The sequence below is a fragment of the Aquarana catesbeiana genome, linkage group LG01, assembly GCF_042186555.1.
Source record: "Aquarana catesbeiana isolate 2022-GZ linkage group LG01, ASM4218655v1, whole genome shotgun sequence".
Classification (NCBI taxonomy): domain Eukaryota; kingdom Metazoa; phylum Chordata; class Amphibia; order Anura; family Ranidae; genus Aquarana; species Aquarana catesbeiana.
The window spans coordinates 976,551,193-976,569,693 of NC_133324.1; the positions used below are offsets into that span (position 1 = coordinate 976,551,193).

At 42.5% G+C, this 18,501-nt stretch overlaps 1 protein-coding gene across 1 annotated transcript in view; it reads left to right on the top strand.

Annotated features, from left to right (window-relative positions):
• LOC141128922 (cytosolic phospholipase A2 gamma-like) overlaps positions 1 to 18,021 on the top strand; it is a 100,426-nt gene extending 82,405 nt beyond the window's left edge. Inside the window, 3 exon segments of the mRNA XM_073616577.1 lie at positions 9,351 to 9,508; positions 16,320 to 16,491; positions 17,822 to 18,021. Of these exon segments, the coding sequence (XP_073472678.1) occupies positions 9,351 to 9,508; positions 16,320 to 16,491; positions 17,822 to 18,021 (530 nt within the window).
• Positions 18,022 to 18,501: the final 480 nt, after the last annotated feature.

Sequence of the window (18,501 nt, forward strand, 5' to 3'; positions counted from 1 at the left end):
GAACGGTTTGGCCCAAGCAAAAGTTCGGGCTGAACTTTGGTTGTTCGGGTGTTCTGCAGAACACCCAACGATATGCAGTGTTCGGCATGAATTTGAAAGCTGCCGGAACACCGTCTATGTCTATGGGACATTAACATGAAAAATCAAGTCTTAATTTTAAAGGCTTAAAAGTTATTGAAAGTTATATATTTTAAAAAAAAATGGCATTGGGGTCCCCCCAAAATTCCATACCAGACCCTTATCTGAGCATACAACCTGGCAGGCTGCAGGAAAAGGGGGGGGGGGGGGAGAGCACACCCCTCCTGAACCATACATGCCCTCAACATGGGGAGGGTGCTTTGGGGTAACCCCTCAAAGCTCCTTGTCCCCATGTTGATGGGGACAGGGGGCTTATCGGAATCTGGAGGCCCCTTTACCACGGGGACCCCCAGATCCCGGCTTCCCCCCTGTGTGAAATGTTAATGGGGTACAAGTGCACCCCTACCATTTCAGTGTCAAAATGGTACAAAAAAAGACACAGCTTGGGACAAGTCCTTTACTAAAAAATAAAAAACGTCCCACAAAGTCCATTCATCTTTTCTCGCTCTGCCGACGGACCGACCCGCCTCCATGGGAGGCACCAACCATATGATGCGTCCTCACAGGTGACAGTTCTCTTAACTGAGGGTGGGGCCACACGGTGACATTCCTGGGTAACCCAGCCCCCCTCTGACGCACAGGGACTTCTCCATGGCTTTTTTGGGGCGTCAGAGGGGGCAGGGCAACCCGTTTACATACTGGGGGGTGTTTGGTCATTCCCTACTGGTGAGCTTGATGCTGGGAGCTGCTGACCTGGTTTATGGAATTATTTCTGTTCCGTGCTGATGACCTTTTTATAATTTTAATAGTCCAGTCAATCTGTTAAGTGTATTACTTCACATGGTAGTGGATCTTATTTACACAATAGATTGGAAGTTTTTATGCACCACTCAGTGATCAAGGTGCCTTTACTCGTATATGGTCTGCTTATGGATACTTTCTACATTTGAAACGTTTTTTTTCACATTTTTATAAGAATTTATTTCTGCATAGATATATTCACATTTTTGTTAATATAGTAACTAGCACTGCTTTCTTTTGGTATATTTATTGTAAAGGCTCTGGGTGAAGTGTAGAGCCTGAAAGGTGAACAAACTGAAAATATTCTTCACCCCAGCGAACCAGAGAAACATCTGGAATGAGACAAGGATATGAATGTGGAGATAAGGGGGTCTTGTAGATCCACCAAAACTATTTAATCACCTGGCCTGATCTCTTGAATGGTTTGTATGTTAATCTTAAACTTTTCTACCATTGAATTTCTTTAGGTCTGCCACAGGCCTTCAGACTCTTGTCTTTATTCTGTATAAGAAACAGAGTAAAATCCTGTAAACCTGTGCAAACAGTGCATTGGAGCTTTTGCAGCCACAGAACATTGCAAGGATATCTTGGTTAGGGCTTAATGCATGCACCAAGGGAGGGACACCAAGAAATGGGTGGAAAGTACCCACAGATCCTGACAACAGGTTGCCCATACCTTTTGCAAATTTGGCCAACCTGGCTCCTACTGCGCTCGTTTGGTATGACCACCCAATAAAAAGACTTCAGTGAGTCTGATGGAACTGTGGTCAACCTTTCCCTCTGTCTTTATTTTAAATGGATAGCCTGTGTCATTCCACACTTTTTTGATATCTATTTTGCTGAAAAGGTCCCATCTCAATTGATACTGGAAGCTCCTGCCAGGCAAACCCACTGGTGCCTTGACCTTTTTGTCCTGTGGCAGTTGGGCTGACTTCCTCTATCACCCTGGAGATTGCTATATCCAACTTCTGGCCAAAGAAAAACTTGCCATCAAAAAGCAATTCACAGCAACTTTGCTTTAAGGATTGGTCTGCCAACCAAGGCCTAAGCAATAATGCCCTTTTATTCATCACCGAATGTAGCACCACTCTGGAAGCTGACTGAAAGCCGTCTATCATTGCCTCGCTTGAAGTACACCATAACTTGTGCTCATCTAAGGCATGAGTGACCTGATACTTGGGAAGATCCTGGGAGATGGCAAATTCTGTGGTCACACCTTCATAGCACTGGCTACCAAAGTCAAAGCAATAGTTGGTTTACAGGTGCCTGTTATGACATTCATAGATTTACCTCAATCCTCCTATCCAAGACAGCTGAAAGAACACACAATCCTCCATCTGGATTGTAACATTTCTGATCAGTCTAATGACCACCCCATCCCCTACTGGGGTGTTGTCCTGGGAAGAAACCTCCTCTTCTGCTACAGGATACAATTTCTGCAAACAATTACTCAATTGACTTCTTCTTCCCCCTTCTGTCAATCATGAGTAATATCTTTTATTTTCTCCCTTCGCCTTTCAGGACAGCAGCTTGGAGAGAGCGCAGCTCCACCTCTTAGACAGGAAACACTGCGTGACAATGCCCCTTTAAAAGCAGCTGCTTCCACCATGCCGTCAGTTTTAGTGTTTCCTCCGCCATGGCGCAAGCACTGCTTGGGGAACCAGAGGGGCTGCGCTCTCTCCAAGGAGAGGGTTTTGGCAGGGCCTCCACATTTTGGGTACTCAGACCAGCCCAGCTCCTTCCCGCACGTGAGGGGGGTGCTCTGGTGTCCCTTCCTTCTCCGGCTCGCAGGAGTAATGGTCTGGTTTTTCACCCAGGGTGTTTGGGGGGCCGCAGTTGTGCTCAGTAAGAGCATCCATGCCAGGCCTCTGCATGGTGGCACCGAATCCCGGACAGTAGATGATGCCAGTTCTGGTGGGCGGAGACTTCTGGCGGGGCGTAGCAGCGATTGGTTCCTGCTGCTGGAACGCAGGAGGAAGGGGCGGGTCCGCTGGCCGGGACTTCCTTTTGTTTGGCACATGGAGCCTTGTACAGTGCAGTGGCTGCGGATTTCACTATGGAGACAGCGGAATCATCAGCAGCAATGGCACCCAGGTTCCCAGCCAGGCCCAGGTAGGAGAGGTGCGGTGGCACCTCTTTATGTCACTGGGTGTTTTTATCTTTATATGGAAGGAGTTTTACTCCCACATTTCTATGGTCAAAAGCCATCAGGAAAGTTCCGTCTGCTTCTCAATTTGAAGGTTCTAAATTGATCCATAAAATACAAAAAATTCAGGATGGATACGATTTTCTCAGTGAGGAACTTGCTAACCCCCAAGTGTCATAGGCATCTCTTAAATCAATGGAAGCCATATCTCCATATACCAATAGCGCCCCCATCACAAAGGTTCCTACGTCTCGCAGTCAATCTGGGGGGGGGGGGGGAATTTGGCACCTGCAGTTTCGGGCTCTGCCTTTCGGACTTTCCTCCTCTCCCAGGGTATACACAAAGGTGATGGCGGAATCTTTGGAGCCCCTGAGGCTGAAGGGGATTTCAATAGTACCCTATTTGGACGACCTGCTACTGTTTGCCGACTCAAAGGGTCAAGTAGAGGTCAAACACATCTAAAAAGTTTGGGATGGCTTCTCAATCTTCAGAAGTCAAACTTGATACCATCTCAAAGGGTAAGGTTTCTGGGGTACGAGAGACTCGATGGAACAGAGTTTTTCTACCCCAGGAGAAAATAGAGAAGACACAGTTGACCCTGAAAACACTTCAATCCAACGCAGAGATCTCTGTAAGACAAGCCATGTCCGCTCTGGGACTGTTGACAGCAGCAATTCCTTCGGTACAGTGGGCCAGGTTGCATGCCTGTCCTCTGCAATCAGATATTCTGATGAATTGGTCATACCAGGAACCTCTGGAGAAGAAATTCAACATGGGGGCAAGAGCAAAAAGATCGCTCTGGTGGTGGAGTAACCAAGGAAACGTTTCAAAAGGGCTTCCTTGGGTCTTTCCGGTAACCAGAAGGCTGACTACAGATGCCAGCGCATGGGGATAGGGAGCTCATCTAGAAGAAAAAACGATTCAGGGAGTTTGGACCAAACCAGAAGCGAGAAGATGTTCAAATTGGAGAGAGTAAAAGGCTGTTCACCTAAGCCTCCTCTCCCTCTGGGAATTTTTAGTGAATCAACATGTCCAAATATTGTCAGACAATGACGGCAGTATTATATTTAACAAAGCAAGGGGGCACAAAAGGCAAAACCCTAATGGGTCTAGCTCATCAGATCCTAAGATGGGCAGAGAACAATGTGGCCTCTCTATTAGCAGTACATATAAAGGGGACGGAAAAAACCTTAGCAGATCTCCTCAGCAGGAAAGAAATAAGGGAAGCAGAGTGGTCTCTCAATCAGGAATTATTCGAAACAATTTCCAGGAGTTGGGGTTATCCCCAGGTGGACTTCTTTGCAAAACAAGAAAATGCAAAAATACCAGCCTTCTCTCTTCAGAGACAGGATCAAGATCTCGGAGTAGATGCGTTAGCTCACAAGTGGGACTTCCGTCTGTCCTACGCTTTTCCCCCGTTTCAACTGATACCAAAGGAGTTAGCCAAATTCAGATTGGAGTCCAGAGCTAATATTAATAGCTCCTTATTGGCTGAAAAGACCCTGGTTTTCAACCCTGATGAACCTCTCAGTGAAACCTGCTTGGAGATTACCAATCAGGGCAGATCTGTTGAGTCAGGGCCAAATTCTCCATCCAGATCCAGCTGATCTCAAACTGCTTGGTTTCCGAACAAAAGGGTTTATCAGAGAAGCTTATTTCTACCTATTTCTCTTCTTGCAAGTAGAAAAAAAGTGACGAGAGACATTTACTTTAAAGTCTGGAAGATCTATAATTCTTGGTGTTCCAGTAAAAACTTTGATTTTCGTACCACATTTTCAGTTTTGGAATTTCTTCAAGAGGGTTTGGAGAAGGGGTTAGCAGCAAGTACGCTTAAGATGCAGGTAGCTGCTTTATCAGTTTTTTTTTGGAAAGAACCCTGTCAGGCGAACCTTTCAATCAGATTTTTTTTTTTTTTTTTTTTTTTTAGGGCAATGGCAAAAGTAAAGCCTAGACCTGTTGGTTTTCCCAAATGGGATTTATCTTTAGTTCTTCAGGGACTAACCTAAGGCACCGTTTGAACCCACAGAAGAAGCATCATTAAGTTTCTTGACATTAAAGACTATTTTACTGGTAGCAGTAACTTCCGCACGTAGAATTAGTGAGTTACAAGCCCTTTCAATTAAAGAGCCCTTTATGAGAAGTCTACAGGATAGGGTAGTCTTAAGGACGGATCCAGCATTTCTACCAAAGGTACACAGGAAATCATTCTCCCTACTTTTTGTCCTTTACCTTCGGGGGCAGGAGAAGCTTTCCATACCCTTGATTTTAGGAGGTGTCTGCTTAAATATCTGGAAAGAACAAAGGGAATCAGAGTCATCTTCACTCTTTGTTTTAATTGAAGGTACTCACAAAGGAGGTAAAGCTTCCAAGAGCACCCTCGGAAGATGGTTAAAGCAGGCCATTAAAGAGGCATACAAATCTTTGGGTCTGGAACCTCTGGAAGGGGTATTGCCTCATTCTACTCGAGCAGTGGCGGCATCATGGGCAGAAAGGGCCGGGGCATCTCCTGTGCAAATCTGCAAGGCTGCCACATGGTCCAGTTTTTTGACCTTTATAAGGCACTACCACTTGGATCTACTATCAGCCTCGGACCAATCATTTGGTAGGAAGGTTTTGCAGGCAGTAGTCCCACCGTGAAGTAAGTTTCTCGGTTATCCTCTCCAAGGTGCTGTCCTGAAAGGCGAAGGGAGAAAACCTTAGTTAGACTTACCGGTGACGGAGCCTTTCAGGTCAGCAGCCTACTTCCCTCCTTGGTTATCATATGTAAAGTATAATTATAGGACCTGGTAATTCTGATTATATTTTCCAGCATGTTGGAGGATTTCTCGGTAACAACTGACAGCATGGTGGAAGCAGCTGCTTTTAAAGGGGCGTTGTCATGCAGTGTTTCCTGTCTAAGAGGTGGAGCTGCGCTCTCTCCAAGCTGCTGTCCTGAAAGGCTCATAGAAATACTGTCACTGGTAAGTCTAACTAAGGTTTTCTGTCAAAGGGAAAGAGGACGGCTTTTTAAAAAATGGAAAGTAGATTTTTAATGTTGTGGGTAGGGGTTCTGGCTCCTCCGCTCCAGGGCCTGCTTCATTGCCTTACTGTATGGCTGAGCAATCAAATTCAAAGCCTGAAAAAGTCCTGTTCCAACTCCAAGGAATCAAACTGATTCGCCTCTGTATCAGGAAGGGATGAATGTGCAGTAGGGGTGGACATTTTGGACAAATGAACCCTCTGTAGAACCTAATGTCTTTTGGCGAGGTGCCTGGAAACTCCTTGGTTAAAGGGGTTTATGAGATGCTCTGAACTAGCCACTGGACCTATGTCTTGAATGTTTTGAAGTGGCTGTTAACTTTGAGTAGAGTTCCAACAGCAACTCTTCAATTACCTTTTTCAAGGGACATGATTTGACGCTCAGTCTGTCCCTAAAGAGGTCCTGGAAGCAGTTTTCATGAGCTTATCTGGTAAAGGATCAGCACTGCAGGCCCAGCATTTCTTGCCTCTTGGTTGCAATGAGTGCTCAGGGGAGGAGGAGTATCTCTGCTTATGAGAACTAGGTCTATGGCAGGAGCTATGGGGACTGGAAGAGCAGTTGTCTTCTATGCCATGACATTAAGATTCTCTTCAAGACTTTGTAGAGAGAACTGGAGCATGCTGGGCTGTAACCACAATTAAATGGGCCACGCTCATGAAACGTGTACCCTTTGCCATCCTCCTCTTAATTACCATAATGTCAAACCCTACCTGAGCATGTGGAGAACTTGTTCACATGGTAGAAGGTTCATAAGGATGTGTTGGAGGCTGCAGAAAATCAAAGCCTATTGCTAAGAACCAGGACAGATTTCCAAAAGTCAATTCCAGCGAACAGAAAAATGCAACTACCAATAAAAATAAAGTCATCCTACCCAAGAGACACCCAGCCAGGGATGTAGGACATTCATATGCCCTCAGGCAAGTTGCTGCTCTGGGTACAAGGCAGCTTTAAAACTGAGAGCCAAAGTCAAGACAAAAATCTGACCTGGATGCCACACCTCTGGAGTGGAAATTACATGAGCTCCCACACTGGCTGCTGATCTCATTGACTGGGCTTCTACTGGGCTCTGGATTTTCAGCCATCTTGATTGGCCAGGCTAAGATCATCTCGGCAGGTGTAGAAATTTGTGTGTACGCAAACAAGCAGTTAAGAATATTTTTATGCAAGAGAGACTAAAGGGTCTATGTATAAAAGCTTCACTCTGTGGATCTGACCAACCTTCACATTTACAGGATGAAAATTAGACTTGTGCAATTTGTTTAGTTCCGAATTTTTTAATTTCCAAAATTCTGAGTTTCGAATTTTCAGAAATTTGAAATTGTGAAATTTCTAAATTTTTAGACATTTGAAAATACAGAATGGAAAAGAATGGAAAATCTGACATACTAACACCTATTAAATTATAAGTATTGGAATTTCCTTTCAAATTTGTATATATAAAACACAAAGCGCTGTGATGCTAAATAGCTGATAATTACACATAAAACCAAGTGAGGCTGCTATCAAAAGAGTTTTCAGAGTCACTTAAAAAGAATAAATAATGATATTTGAAGCGCTTCACAATGTGCATGAAAATGAATAAATATAAATAGTCAAATAAATCCAGCGGTGAGTAAAAATTCCTATAAAATCCAGCAATCAAAATAGTGTAAAATTATAAAAAATTAGTGACACCAAATGTGTAAAAAAATTCACATAAAAAATCCACATAAAAATAAATATATAGGGATGTATTCAGAAGGTTCAATTATACAGGTATAGAATCCTGATTGGTATAGAGCTTTTGATCACTAGCAAAGCTGTTTAAAAACACTTGCTTAATTAAGGTGCTCATTGATAGTACCAATGTGTTTTTTGCTTCTATTCACAACCAATGTGAGAATCATAAACAGGCAGATAAGAGAAAAAAACCAATCATTGTGCAATAGTTAGGATACCAAGGTACACAGGCAAACTTCAATCCACTCACGTGTGCCTTATAATGATAAGGCATATGCAGGTTTTACTATAGCAGTCAGCCGCCTTAGACAGGAGCAGATTCACTGAATTCACTGAATCTGCTCCTGTCTAAGGCGGCTGACTGCTATAGTAAAACCTGCATATGCCTTATCATTATAAGGCACACGTGAGTGGATTGAAGTTTGCCTGTGTACCTCGGTATCCTAACTATTGCACAATGATTGTTTTTTTTTCTCTTATCTGCCTGTTTATGATTCTCACATTGGTTGTGAATAGAAGCAAAAAACACATTGGTACTATCAATGAGCACCTTAATTAAGCAAGTGTTTTTAAACAGCTTTGCTAGTGATCAAAAGCTCTATACCAATCAGGATTCTACACCTGTATAATTGAACCTTCTGAATACATCCCTATATATTTATTTTTATGTGAATTTTTTACACATTTGGTGTCACTAATTTTTTATAATTTTACACTATTTTGCTGGATTTTATAGGAATTTTTACTCACCGCTGGATTTATTTGACTATTTATATTTATTCTTATATATTCATTTTCATGCACATTGTGAAGCGCTTCAAATATCATTATTTATCCTTTCAAATTTGGCTGTTAGTGAAGGTAACGAATATAAATTTATCTGAGTTTATGCATTATCTGAAATAATGAATGCATATCTAAACTAATGGCACGTAACGATCTAACAATTAACAATATATCTTTTTAGTATTTGTTTAGATGCAGCATTTGTTTATATAATAATTTGTAACTTCAGATATTCAGAATTTGTATTCATTAAGTTCACAAACAGACAAATTTGAAAGTAAATTCCAATACCTATAATTTTAATTGCTAGTTATTTTGAATTTTGCTTTTTTTTTTTTTTTTTTTCTCATTTCTCTAATATGGTGTTCCTATATTGTTGGTGCCACCTAGTGGCCATAATGCCTCTTCCTCCCCTTCCATACCCCCCCCCAGAAATATCTCGGTCAGTGAACCAAAATGCATTGTGGAAACTAGATGGCGCTGATACAGGAACCGCACATAATAGAGGAAGTGAGGGAATTTTTCATCCTAATTGTGCCAATGTTTTTAGTCCTATTCACACACAACAAAGGTTTTATACATGGACTCCTCTTCTGCATTAAAAGCTTGTCTGACATTTTAATAACATTTTGTACATTTGAAAAACTTGCAACTGACTTTCACAAGGTTTGTGAGTTAAGTATACAGTTTTACCTGTTTTATTCTGGAGGCCGGGCACCTGAGAGAATTTATTTCCTGAGAATATTTGTAAAGGTGTGTGGGGTGGTTTTTTGTGTGTAATATTTTTGATTTATTTCCCAGATAAAATCCTAAAAGACAGCGACCTCCTTAAAAAAGATCGCATCCATCTGATTGATGCTGGTTTGGAAATCAATACTCCGTACCCGTTAGTGTTGCCTCCTCATCGCAAAGTAGATCTGATTTTATCTTTTGACTTCAGTGCAGGAGATCCATTCGAGGTAACCACATTTTATGGTCATTCGATGCAACTCGCCATTCTCCAGTTTTATTTGTTTGAGAATTGCCATTTGGCGTTGAACCTTTGTCCTCTTTTTTTTTTTTTTTTTTTTTTTTTTTTTTTTTTTTTTTTTGGTTTCACATATATTTTGTTTTTTTCATTGAATCAAGTTTTCTGTAGGAGCCAATAATTCTTCACGTTGTTTATGGTTAAGAGTTTTGTTTTCAACATATTGGATCCTGTGCTATCACAGACATGTATATTTATTAAATAAGCAGTCACTTTATTTAGACACCTATTATAGAGAATTTGCATTTGATTTTTTTACATCTGATCAATTACATAATTTAGGATAATTTCACCCATATAATGGGGCGGAGTGTTCTAGTGGGGGGCTGGGTATTTTAGAACCATAAAGTCCATCTGTCGTAGAATAAATACAAATTTGGTGGAAATTGTCCACACAGTTTGATATTCCATAGATTTGCTCTGCATATTTATTGATTTTTCACTACTAGTATTTTACTAGGATTGAGCGGCAGCATTCTTAATTGGGATCCACAATTGTCCAGGTATTTCTGTGGCGCTGATTCCTCTTTCTGCTGTGTAACTCGCCAACAACAGATATAAAACTGATTGAAAAAACACAAAAGTGATGACATAATTGGGGATGAACTGAACTGCCCCGCGCTCAGTTCAAGTGTTCAGAGAACGTCAAAAATGTTATTCCCAAACCCCACTGAAATCAATGGGAGACCAAAAGTGGCAGCCGATCATAAGGGGCGCTGCCCCCCAATCCATGCGCCCGACCCCGTAATCTCCATGCAGGGCACCGGAAGCATGTGTGTGTGTGTTGAAGAACATTAAAGCCTGAGGCTCGTATTGGCTTCAATAAGGGTGGGCTCACCAACTTGTGTGACATGAATGCTTTAATATTTGCTAAATATCTTCATGCTTCTCCCGGCCAATCAAGGAGCAGGTCCTGAGACCGGATTGGCTGGGAGTTCTGAGACCCGAAAGGCCAGGAGAAGTGGCCACCTGGACACGGGAGGAGATGCAGGGGGGAGCCATCTCCATCCTGTCTTCTGTATATCTGAGCTAATCCTCTTTAGAAGTAGGGATGGGCCGAACAACCCCCCAACCCCCCCCCGGTTCAGTTTGCATCCCGAACATGCAAAAAATTTGTTCAAACACAAAAACACCGTTAAAGTCTATGGGGATCAAAAGTGCTCATTTCAAAGGCTTATATGCAAGTTATTGTCATAAAAAGTGTTTGGGGACCTGGTCCTGCCCCAGGGGACATGTATCAATGCAAAAAAAGTTTTAAATGGCCCTTTTTTCGGGAGCAGTGATTTCAATAATGCATAAAATGAAACCATAAAAGTGAAATATTCCTTTAAATTTTGTACCTGGGGGGTGTCTATAGTATGCCTGTAAAGTGGCACATTTTTCCCATATTTAGAACCGTCCCTCAAAATGACATTTCTAAAGGAAAAGGTCATTTAAAAGTACTTGTGGCTATAATGAATTGTTCGGTCCTGGCAATGCACGTAAAAGTCATTGACAAAAACATCATGGGATTCCCCCACAGTCCATCACCAGGTCCTTCAGGTCTGGTATGGATTTTGGGGGGGGGGGTTGGTCACATGCCTTTTTTTTTTTTTTTTTATTTGCCATGAGGTTCCCCTTAATATTCATACCAGACCCAGAGGGCCTGGTAATAGACTGTGGGGCAATCGTGTGTGTGTGTGTGGTGTTTTTTTTTTTTTTTTTTTTTTTTTTTTTTCTTTTAGAAGTGTAATTTTGCTCTGGACTGTTCTAAACACTGGAAACATGCACCCCTTTACAGGCATACTATAGACACCCCCCCCCAGGCACGATATTTAAAGGAATATTTCACTTTTATTATTTTACTTTAGGCATTATTAAAATCGCTGCTCCTGAAAAAACAGCGCTTTTTTTTTTTTTTTTTTTTTTTTTGCATTGGTACATGTTCCCTGGGGCAGGACTAGGGTCCCCAAACACTTTTTATGACCATATAAACATAAACATATAAAGCATATAAGCCTTTAAAATTAGCACTTTTGATTTTCCATGCTCGTGTCTCATAGACTTTAACGGTGTTGGCGTGTTCAAACAAATTTTTTTTGCCTGTTCGCATGTTCTGCTGCGAACCGAACTGGGGGGTGTTCGGCTCATCCCTACCGCCGGGACTTGGGAGGAGATGCAGGGGTGGAGCTGAAAACCAGCTGGTGGGTGGGTGAGAGAATCGGGGACTGAGCAATCGATCAATGAGGGGTGTGGGGGTCAGGTTTGTTTGCCCCCCTCAAACAATTGAGCACCAGCTGCCACTGGAGCCCAAACTGTTGAACTAAAAATTCCAATTTTCTCAGCTAATAGGCATGAAAATGTAAAAATCCTGCCTATGGAGGGGCATCTCTGTGATGTACAGAAAATGCTGTAGCAGCTCTGATATTTACAGAGGAAAATGATTTTACATTTCCTTGCTGAAATCTTTAAAAAGGAAAAAAAAATACCAAAAGGTTGCTATGTAATTTTTTTTTTTTTTTTTTTTTTTTTTTTCCCTAAAGCACTGATTAAAAAAGTGTCCCCTCAAATGCATACTGCATGTGACCCTTGAGTCTGGATAGGATTTTAAGGGGGCACATCGTACAAAAAGTTACCTGAACCATACCCCGGCACACACGCCTTCAACAATGGGAGGATCTCTGGTTAAAGACAAGAGCCTCTTTCCCACAACCCTGGGCCAGTGGTTTGTGGGGCTCTGAGGGTGCTTATCAGAATCTGGAAGCCACCTTTTTAATAAGGCCTCCAGGGATCCCCCACATGAGCAAATAACTCTACTTTCACAAGACTCAGAAATGGACACCCAAACCCCCCCCCCCCCCCCCCCAAAAAAAAAGCATCATTGTAAATTCATTTTTGCTTATGATGCCCACTAACTTGGCAAAAATACCCTGGTCGGTACACACAATCGCTCACCCAAGGTGGTGACCTTATTGACCATGTATGGTTAGTGCCAATATATGGGCAGAGATGTCACTGCTGTCCCCGCCCTTTTTTGCTTATATGGCTGTGAATCTAATACAGCAGTTTCTAGTGATGCAGCATGAACCGCTGCTTTCTTGGGAACCAATGGAAGCTCTCATGTATACAAGTGGTCGATGGGAGCCAAAAAAATTTATATAGAAGTGGTATTTCTACCAAGGGGCTGGACAGAAGAAAGTTTGGGCGTTTATCCTAAGGCTCAAACAGCCAAAGGTCGGTCTCCACCTAAGTTTACACCAAACCATTGTCTCGTCTCTACAAAAAACACTTTATCAACATGAAAGCACAATAGGGAGATTACAGTCACTGTAAGTAAAAATTAACCAATTCCTCACCTAAGTCTGTCATATGATGTCCTGGACTTTGAGTGGAGATATCTGCCGCCTGCAGCCACAGGTATCATTCGGATATTTTTTTGCAGAGATTCCCTGCACAGTAAAAACAATCATGGCAGCTGCTTAGCCGCTTGATTTTTACACCCCACCCTCCCGCCGCCCTCCAGGGCTTCTACCGGCTCGCCTGTCCAGAGAATGAATTGGTCAGCTTTATGGCAAACTGCCAGCCAAGGACCAGATGGTCCCTGGCCAGCTCTGACTTTTGGAGGCTGTGCGCAACGTTGTCACTTCTGGCCTTGGCAGATGTAAACACTGCCGTTTTTAATGGAAAGCCTGAGATCGTGTGTGTGTGTGGTGTGTTGTTTTTTTTTTTTTTTTTTTTCCTTCTCAAGACCTCTGCAATTCCCCCGGCATGCTGTCAATCAACTTCTGGGCCACATCCTGACTGGCAGCCCACTCTTTCATAATCAATTAGAGAGAAAACAAAGTGCATTAAAAACACTCACATTTGGGTTTCATTACTCAGGCACAGGTTAGTCTGGTTACACCAATCTCCATCACAGCTTCCAGCAGAGGGGGTCACGTCCTGTGAATCCTTCTCATGGCCGGCATCTGGACCAGCAGGAAACTTCCAGCAAGTGTGCAGAGTCCAAAGCGAGGCTTGGAGAGCGGTGGTGGATTACAGGGAATCCACCATGTTTGGAGTCGGCTTCGGCTCCCCCTGCAAGGCTGCCCTGTCTGCATAGACTGTTTCCTCACACAGAGCTTAACAGCTCAAAGAACATTTGTATGGACTCTAATCTCATGCTATATACTATAACCTGCGCCACTATCCATTGTATTTCCTTGCAAAATCAATACTTGCAGTTTATCAGAATTTTGTGAGGGGGTGTTTTTTTTTTTTTTTTTTTCCCCGCCTCTTGAGGATTGACCAAGTTCTCAATGGGATTAAGGTTTGGGGAGTTTCCTGGCTGTGGACCCAAAATGTCCATGTTTTGTTCCCTAAGACACATGATTATCACATCACATATGCTCCATCATATTAGAAGTGGCTTCTTTGTTTGCCCTTGACACCAGGCCATCCTCAAAGTCTCCTCACTGCACATTCCGATGTACTCACACCTGCCTGCTGCCATTCCTGGGTAAGCTCTGCACTGGTGGTGTCCCAATCCTGCAGCTGAATTCACTGTAAGAGGAGGTCCTGGCACTTGTTGGGTTTTCTTGGGCGCCCTGAACCCTTCTTCCAGGACCATCTTTAAGGTAGCCCAAGAAAGCTCAAGAAAACCCATCATCATTGTGGGGCCCAAAGCAGATGCCTCATACTTTCCAACTATCCCAGTTTAAATTCCCTTTTCCCTTGAAGTTTTAGTCCTGTGCTGTGTCCCAATATCTCATTGTGAAGTTCTGTTACTAATGCTGCCCAGCTCTGCCCTATTAACATGTACAGATGACTCACCTGCATACCCGGTGTCTACATGTACATAACTGGCATTGATATGTAAATCACGGCAGCATGAATATGTAAATGGATACCAACCAGCGGCATTGATATGTTAATAGAGGTGGCATTTATATGTATATCATGCCCCCCTGAGGTCATATCCACCATCACTTCTGCTGAATGCTGCCCACTGGGGAGGTAAAGGGACATGCTTGAAAGTCCTGCCTACAACTGTGGTCATTCAGCCCAACATCAGCCTGTTCTGCAAAGGTAAGCAAATTGGGGATGGAACCCTTTACAAAATAACATGGTGCCACAGCACTGAATTTTGGAGCATGTGAATACACACATCTCAGCCGATGTGTGAGGGCATCATTAACAATTAATGGAACTGCTGTGTATCTGCTAAAGGGCAGCACTTTTCTGTGGTGTCCAGGAAAGCTATTTTGCATGGATTCCCAACACACTATGCAATCCTTTCATTCACACTAGTGGCCAGTGTGAAGGTCCTCCTTAAATTGGTGGTCAGTGTAAATCCCTCCTTACTTTGGTGGTTACTGTAAATGCTCTTATTACATTAGTGGTCAGTGTAAATCCCCATTACATTGGTAGTTACTGTAGAAACTCCTCTTCATGTTAATCTGTAAAAAAAAATCGTAACTTGCATTTTTGGTCAGTTTTGAATCCTCCCTTACATTGGTGGTCCATATAGAAGCCCCTTTAAATTGGTGAGTGTAAATCCCCCCCCCCCCCTCCTACATTGTTGGCCAGTGTAGAAATCCCCCTTTATTTGTAAAATCCCCCATTACATTGGTTTTCAGTGTAAATTCTTAAATTGGTGATCAGTTTACATTTCCCTTTTACGTTGTTGCCAAGTGCAGAATTGCCCTTACACTGGTGGTCAGTGTAAAGCCCCTAACATTAGTGGTCGGTGCAGAAGTGCCACCTTACATGGAGGTCATTGTATATTCCCCCTCACATTGGTGGTCAGTGAAGAACCCCCCACTATATACTTGCCAAAGATTTCCAGCTTTGTTCTACATGATTCAGAATTTGCCACAGTGTACTGCCTCCTAACTAATCCCACCCCCCCACCACTGATCCAATCAACCCCCCAGCATTGCCACTGATCACCCCATCCCCCAGCATTGCCATTGATCCCAGGAGTCCTAGGAGTTTTTGCCTATTGATGGGTCCCCTAACCTCGCCAGTCCATCGTGTGCAGGCAGAGGGGACGTGCTATAAACTTTAGTAACCAATCAGTGAGCAGTAATGATGTGCACTAACCTCTTGCAACCAATCATTGAGTGGTAAGGATATGCAGTAATCTCTAGCAACCAATCAACAAGCAGAAGTTATGTGCTGAAACCTCTCTTAAATCCGTGAGCCCTAATGTGGGCTGTAACCTCTAGCAGCCAATCAGTGAGCGGTAATGATACACTGTAACATCTGGCAACCAATTGCAATTGCTGCCTGATCTGATTTAGTAAATTCAGTTTAACTTCTATTTATTGTCTGTCTCAGAGCAGGTAGATGGAGAAATTGCATGGAGGAGGGCTCAAGAAAATGTTTGCCCAGGGTCCAATCAATATTAATGACGGCCCTTCCTTCACAAATGCAGTTGAAGTGTTTAGTTAATTTTCATAGAGGAACTTTGCAATTAATTGCAATTTATCTGATCGCTCTTTAGAACATTATGGAGATTGCGAATTGCTATCATAAAAACTGAGGCAGCCGACTTTGTGAAAATGTAATTTGTGTCGTTTGCAAAACTTTTGGCCACGGCTGTAGAGCATAGCCTCCCAAAAGAGTTCAATGGGGTTCACTGAATTTTTAAATATGATTTGCAAAACTGTTCTTAAACTGAATCAAGGTTTGTGCCATCATTACTATTTGAGTACAATGGGTTAATTTTTAATGGTGTGGGGGTGTGTGTTTTTTGTTTTTTTTTTTGTTTTTTTTTGAAGACTTTGAAAAGAACAGCTGAATACTGTGAGGATCACCGGATTTCCTTTCCAGTAAGTACCAATGAACGTTATGAGTACCCTCCAACTAAAAGCTGCTACGTCTTTGAAGGAGATGGATATGAGACGCCTGATGTGATGCACTTTCCTCTGTTCAACATGCAGACTTGTGGAGGTGAGTTTACAGAGTAAAGTCCTGTAATAAGACTTGTGTATTCATAGTTGTCTCTCTCTGTATTATGAGCTTGGTGGATGCTATAGGCTGCATTCCAGGTATTGATATTCTTTCATACAGGGCTTTTTTTTTTCTCAGAGAATAGGTGCAGTAACTCCCCCTCCTTATAAGTCACCCCTTGTCTCCGCCAGCAACCATAGATCCCCCAGCAACAATAGTTCCTGCACACAACAATGCCCCCCACAACAAAAATCCGCCCCCCAGCAACAATAGACCCCCAGCAGCAATAGCAGATTTCCCAGCAGCCAGCATCAATAGACATCTCTCTCAACAGTGGATTCCTCTCGGCAACAATGGACCTCTTCCAGGAATACCAAACCCCCTCCCAGCAACAATAGACCCCTGTGCAAAAATAGGACCCCACCAGAGTAGTCGCTATAGACTATAGATCCCCCAGTGGCATAATCAAAATAACTGCTCCTGAAAAAAAGATAATTAAAAAAAAACACCTGTATTGATGCGTGTCCCCCAGGGCAGTACCTGGACCCCCATACCCCTTTTATGGCCAATTGCATATAAGCCTTCAACGTGGGCACATTTGGCTTTTCCTGTTTGGCTCCCATAGATTTCAAAGGGTTTTGCCGTTCAGGTAAGAACATTTCCCCTGTACAGTAGTTCTGCTGCGAACTGAACAGGGGGGTGTTTTGTCCATCCTTGTATAAGGGGCATATCAGCGATATCTGGGGACCATGAAGTAAAGAAATCCTCTGTGTATAAGTTGGCATTTCCGTGTGCCAATCGGCAATGATCCAGGATAGAGCAGCCCATGCCCCCACACCTGTCAGTGCAGGATAATGGAGTACAGAGTGGCCACCAATTTGCACAGGCAGGAGATGTATGACAGGATAAAGCTTGAGAAGATCACACTCTCCACTTGGGACGGACTTGATGGATAAGCTTTGCTTTGCTCATAGTGAATGCCAATTGCTACTAGGAGAACAAATGCAGAGCTGCCGGACGACACAACGTGTTTCGGGTGTGTATCCCCCTTTATCAAGCCTTGATGAAGTGGGACACGCTCCTGAAATGCGTTGTCGTCATGGTTACTATTGCAACATTACATTTTTGTTCCCATTGACATGAACTGAACTAAAGCACAGAAATGTAGGCTTTCTTGTGAATAAACTAAAGTTTTCATAAAAACATAAGGTTGGCAAACTATATGCAGGCCTGTTTTGAAAGATACTGGAGAAGTTTTTTTTATAAAAATCTCATTGATATTTTCATTGTTCTTTATCTCTTTACACAATCTGATGCACATTTCTTTCAGAGGCTGAAAATCTATACAGACTAAACAAGAAGTATACTGCACGCGTTCCTTTATATGACGCATCTATGATAAATGAATTGCTAGACATAGCAAAGCAAAACGTGGAGAGCAACATGGGGGCGATCAAAGTCAAAATACAAGAATGTGTTTGGAGGAATAACAAGAAGGAGATGTGGCGTAACAAGAGGGAGATGTCCTAGACATAATGGGCAATGTCCGCAACTTTGAAAACGACTTATTATTTAGTTTGTCTTAATGGTCCTCTAAAGATTTTATACAAGCAAATTTGTCAATGGAATCCTGAGGATTTTGAACATATACATCCTAAATAATTCAGCAAAGTTGTATAAATGAATGTTTGAATGTGACAAAGTACCACTAGATATACTTTTTCTGTATGCAATTGTAAGATGGACATCTTGGGTTCTGACACTGGTGATTGGGGGTTATCAGGCATATCCACCTATTTTCCTGGCAAGGGTCTTTTTGGTAAGGGGTTCCAATGTTTATCTAAATGTATTTCAATATTACAAAATCACGTATTGTATCTGGTAATAAAATTGTTACTTTGTTTACCATGTTTGTCTTCTTTCTGTACATAGGATAGGAATGTATATTCCAATATTTTTTATTAGTTTGAAGGAATCAGACTGTACAGGTTGTAAATAATACAGAACATA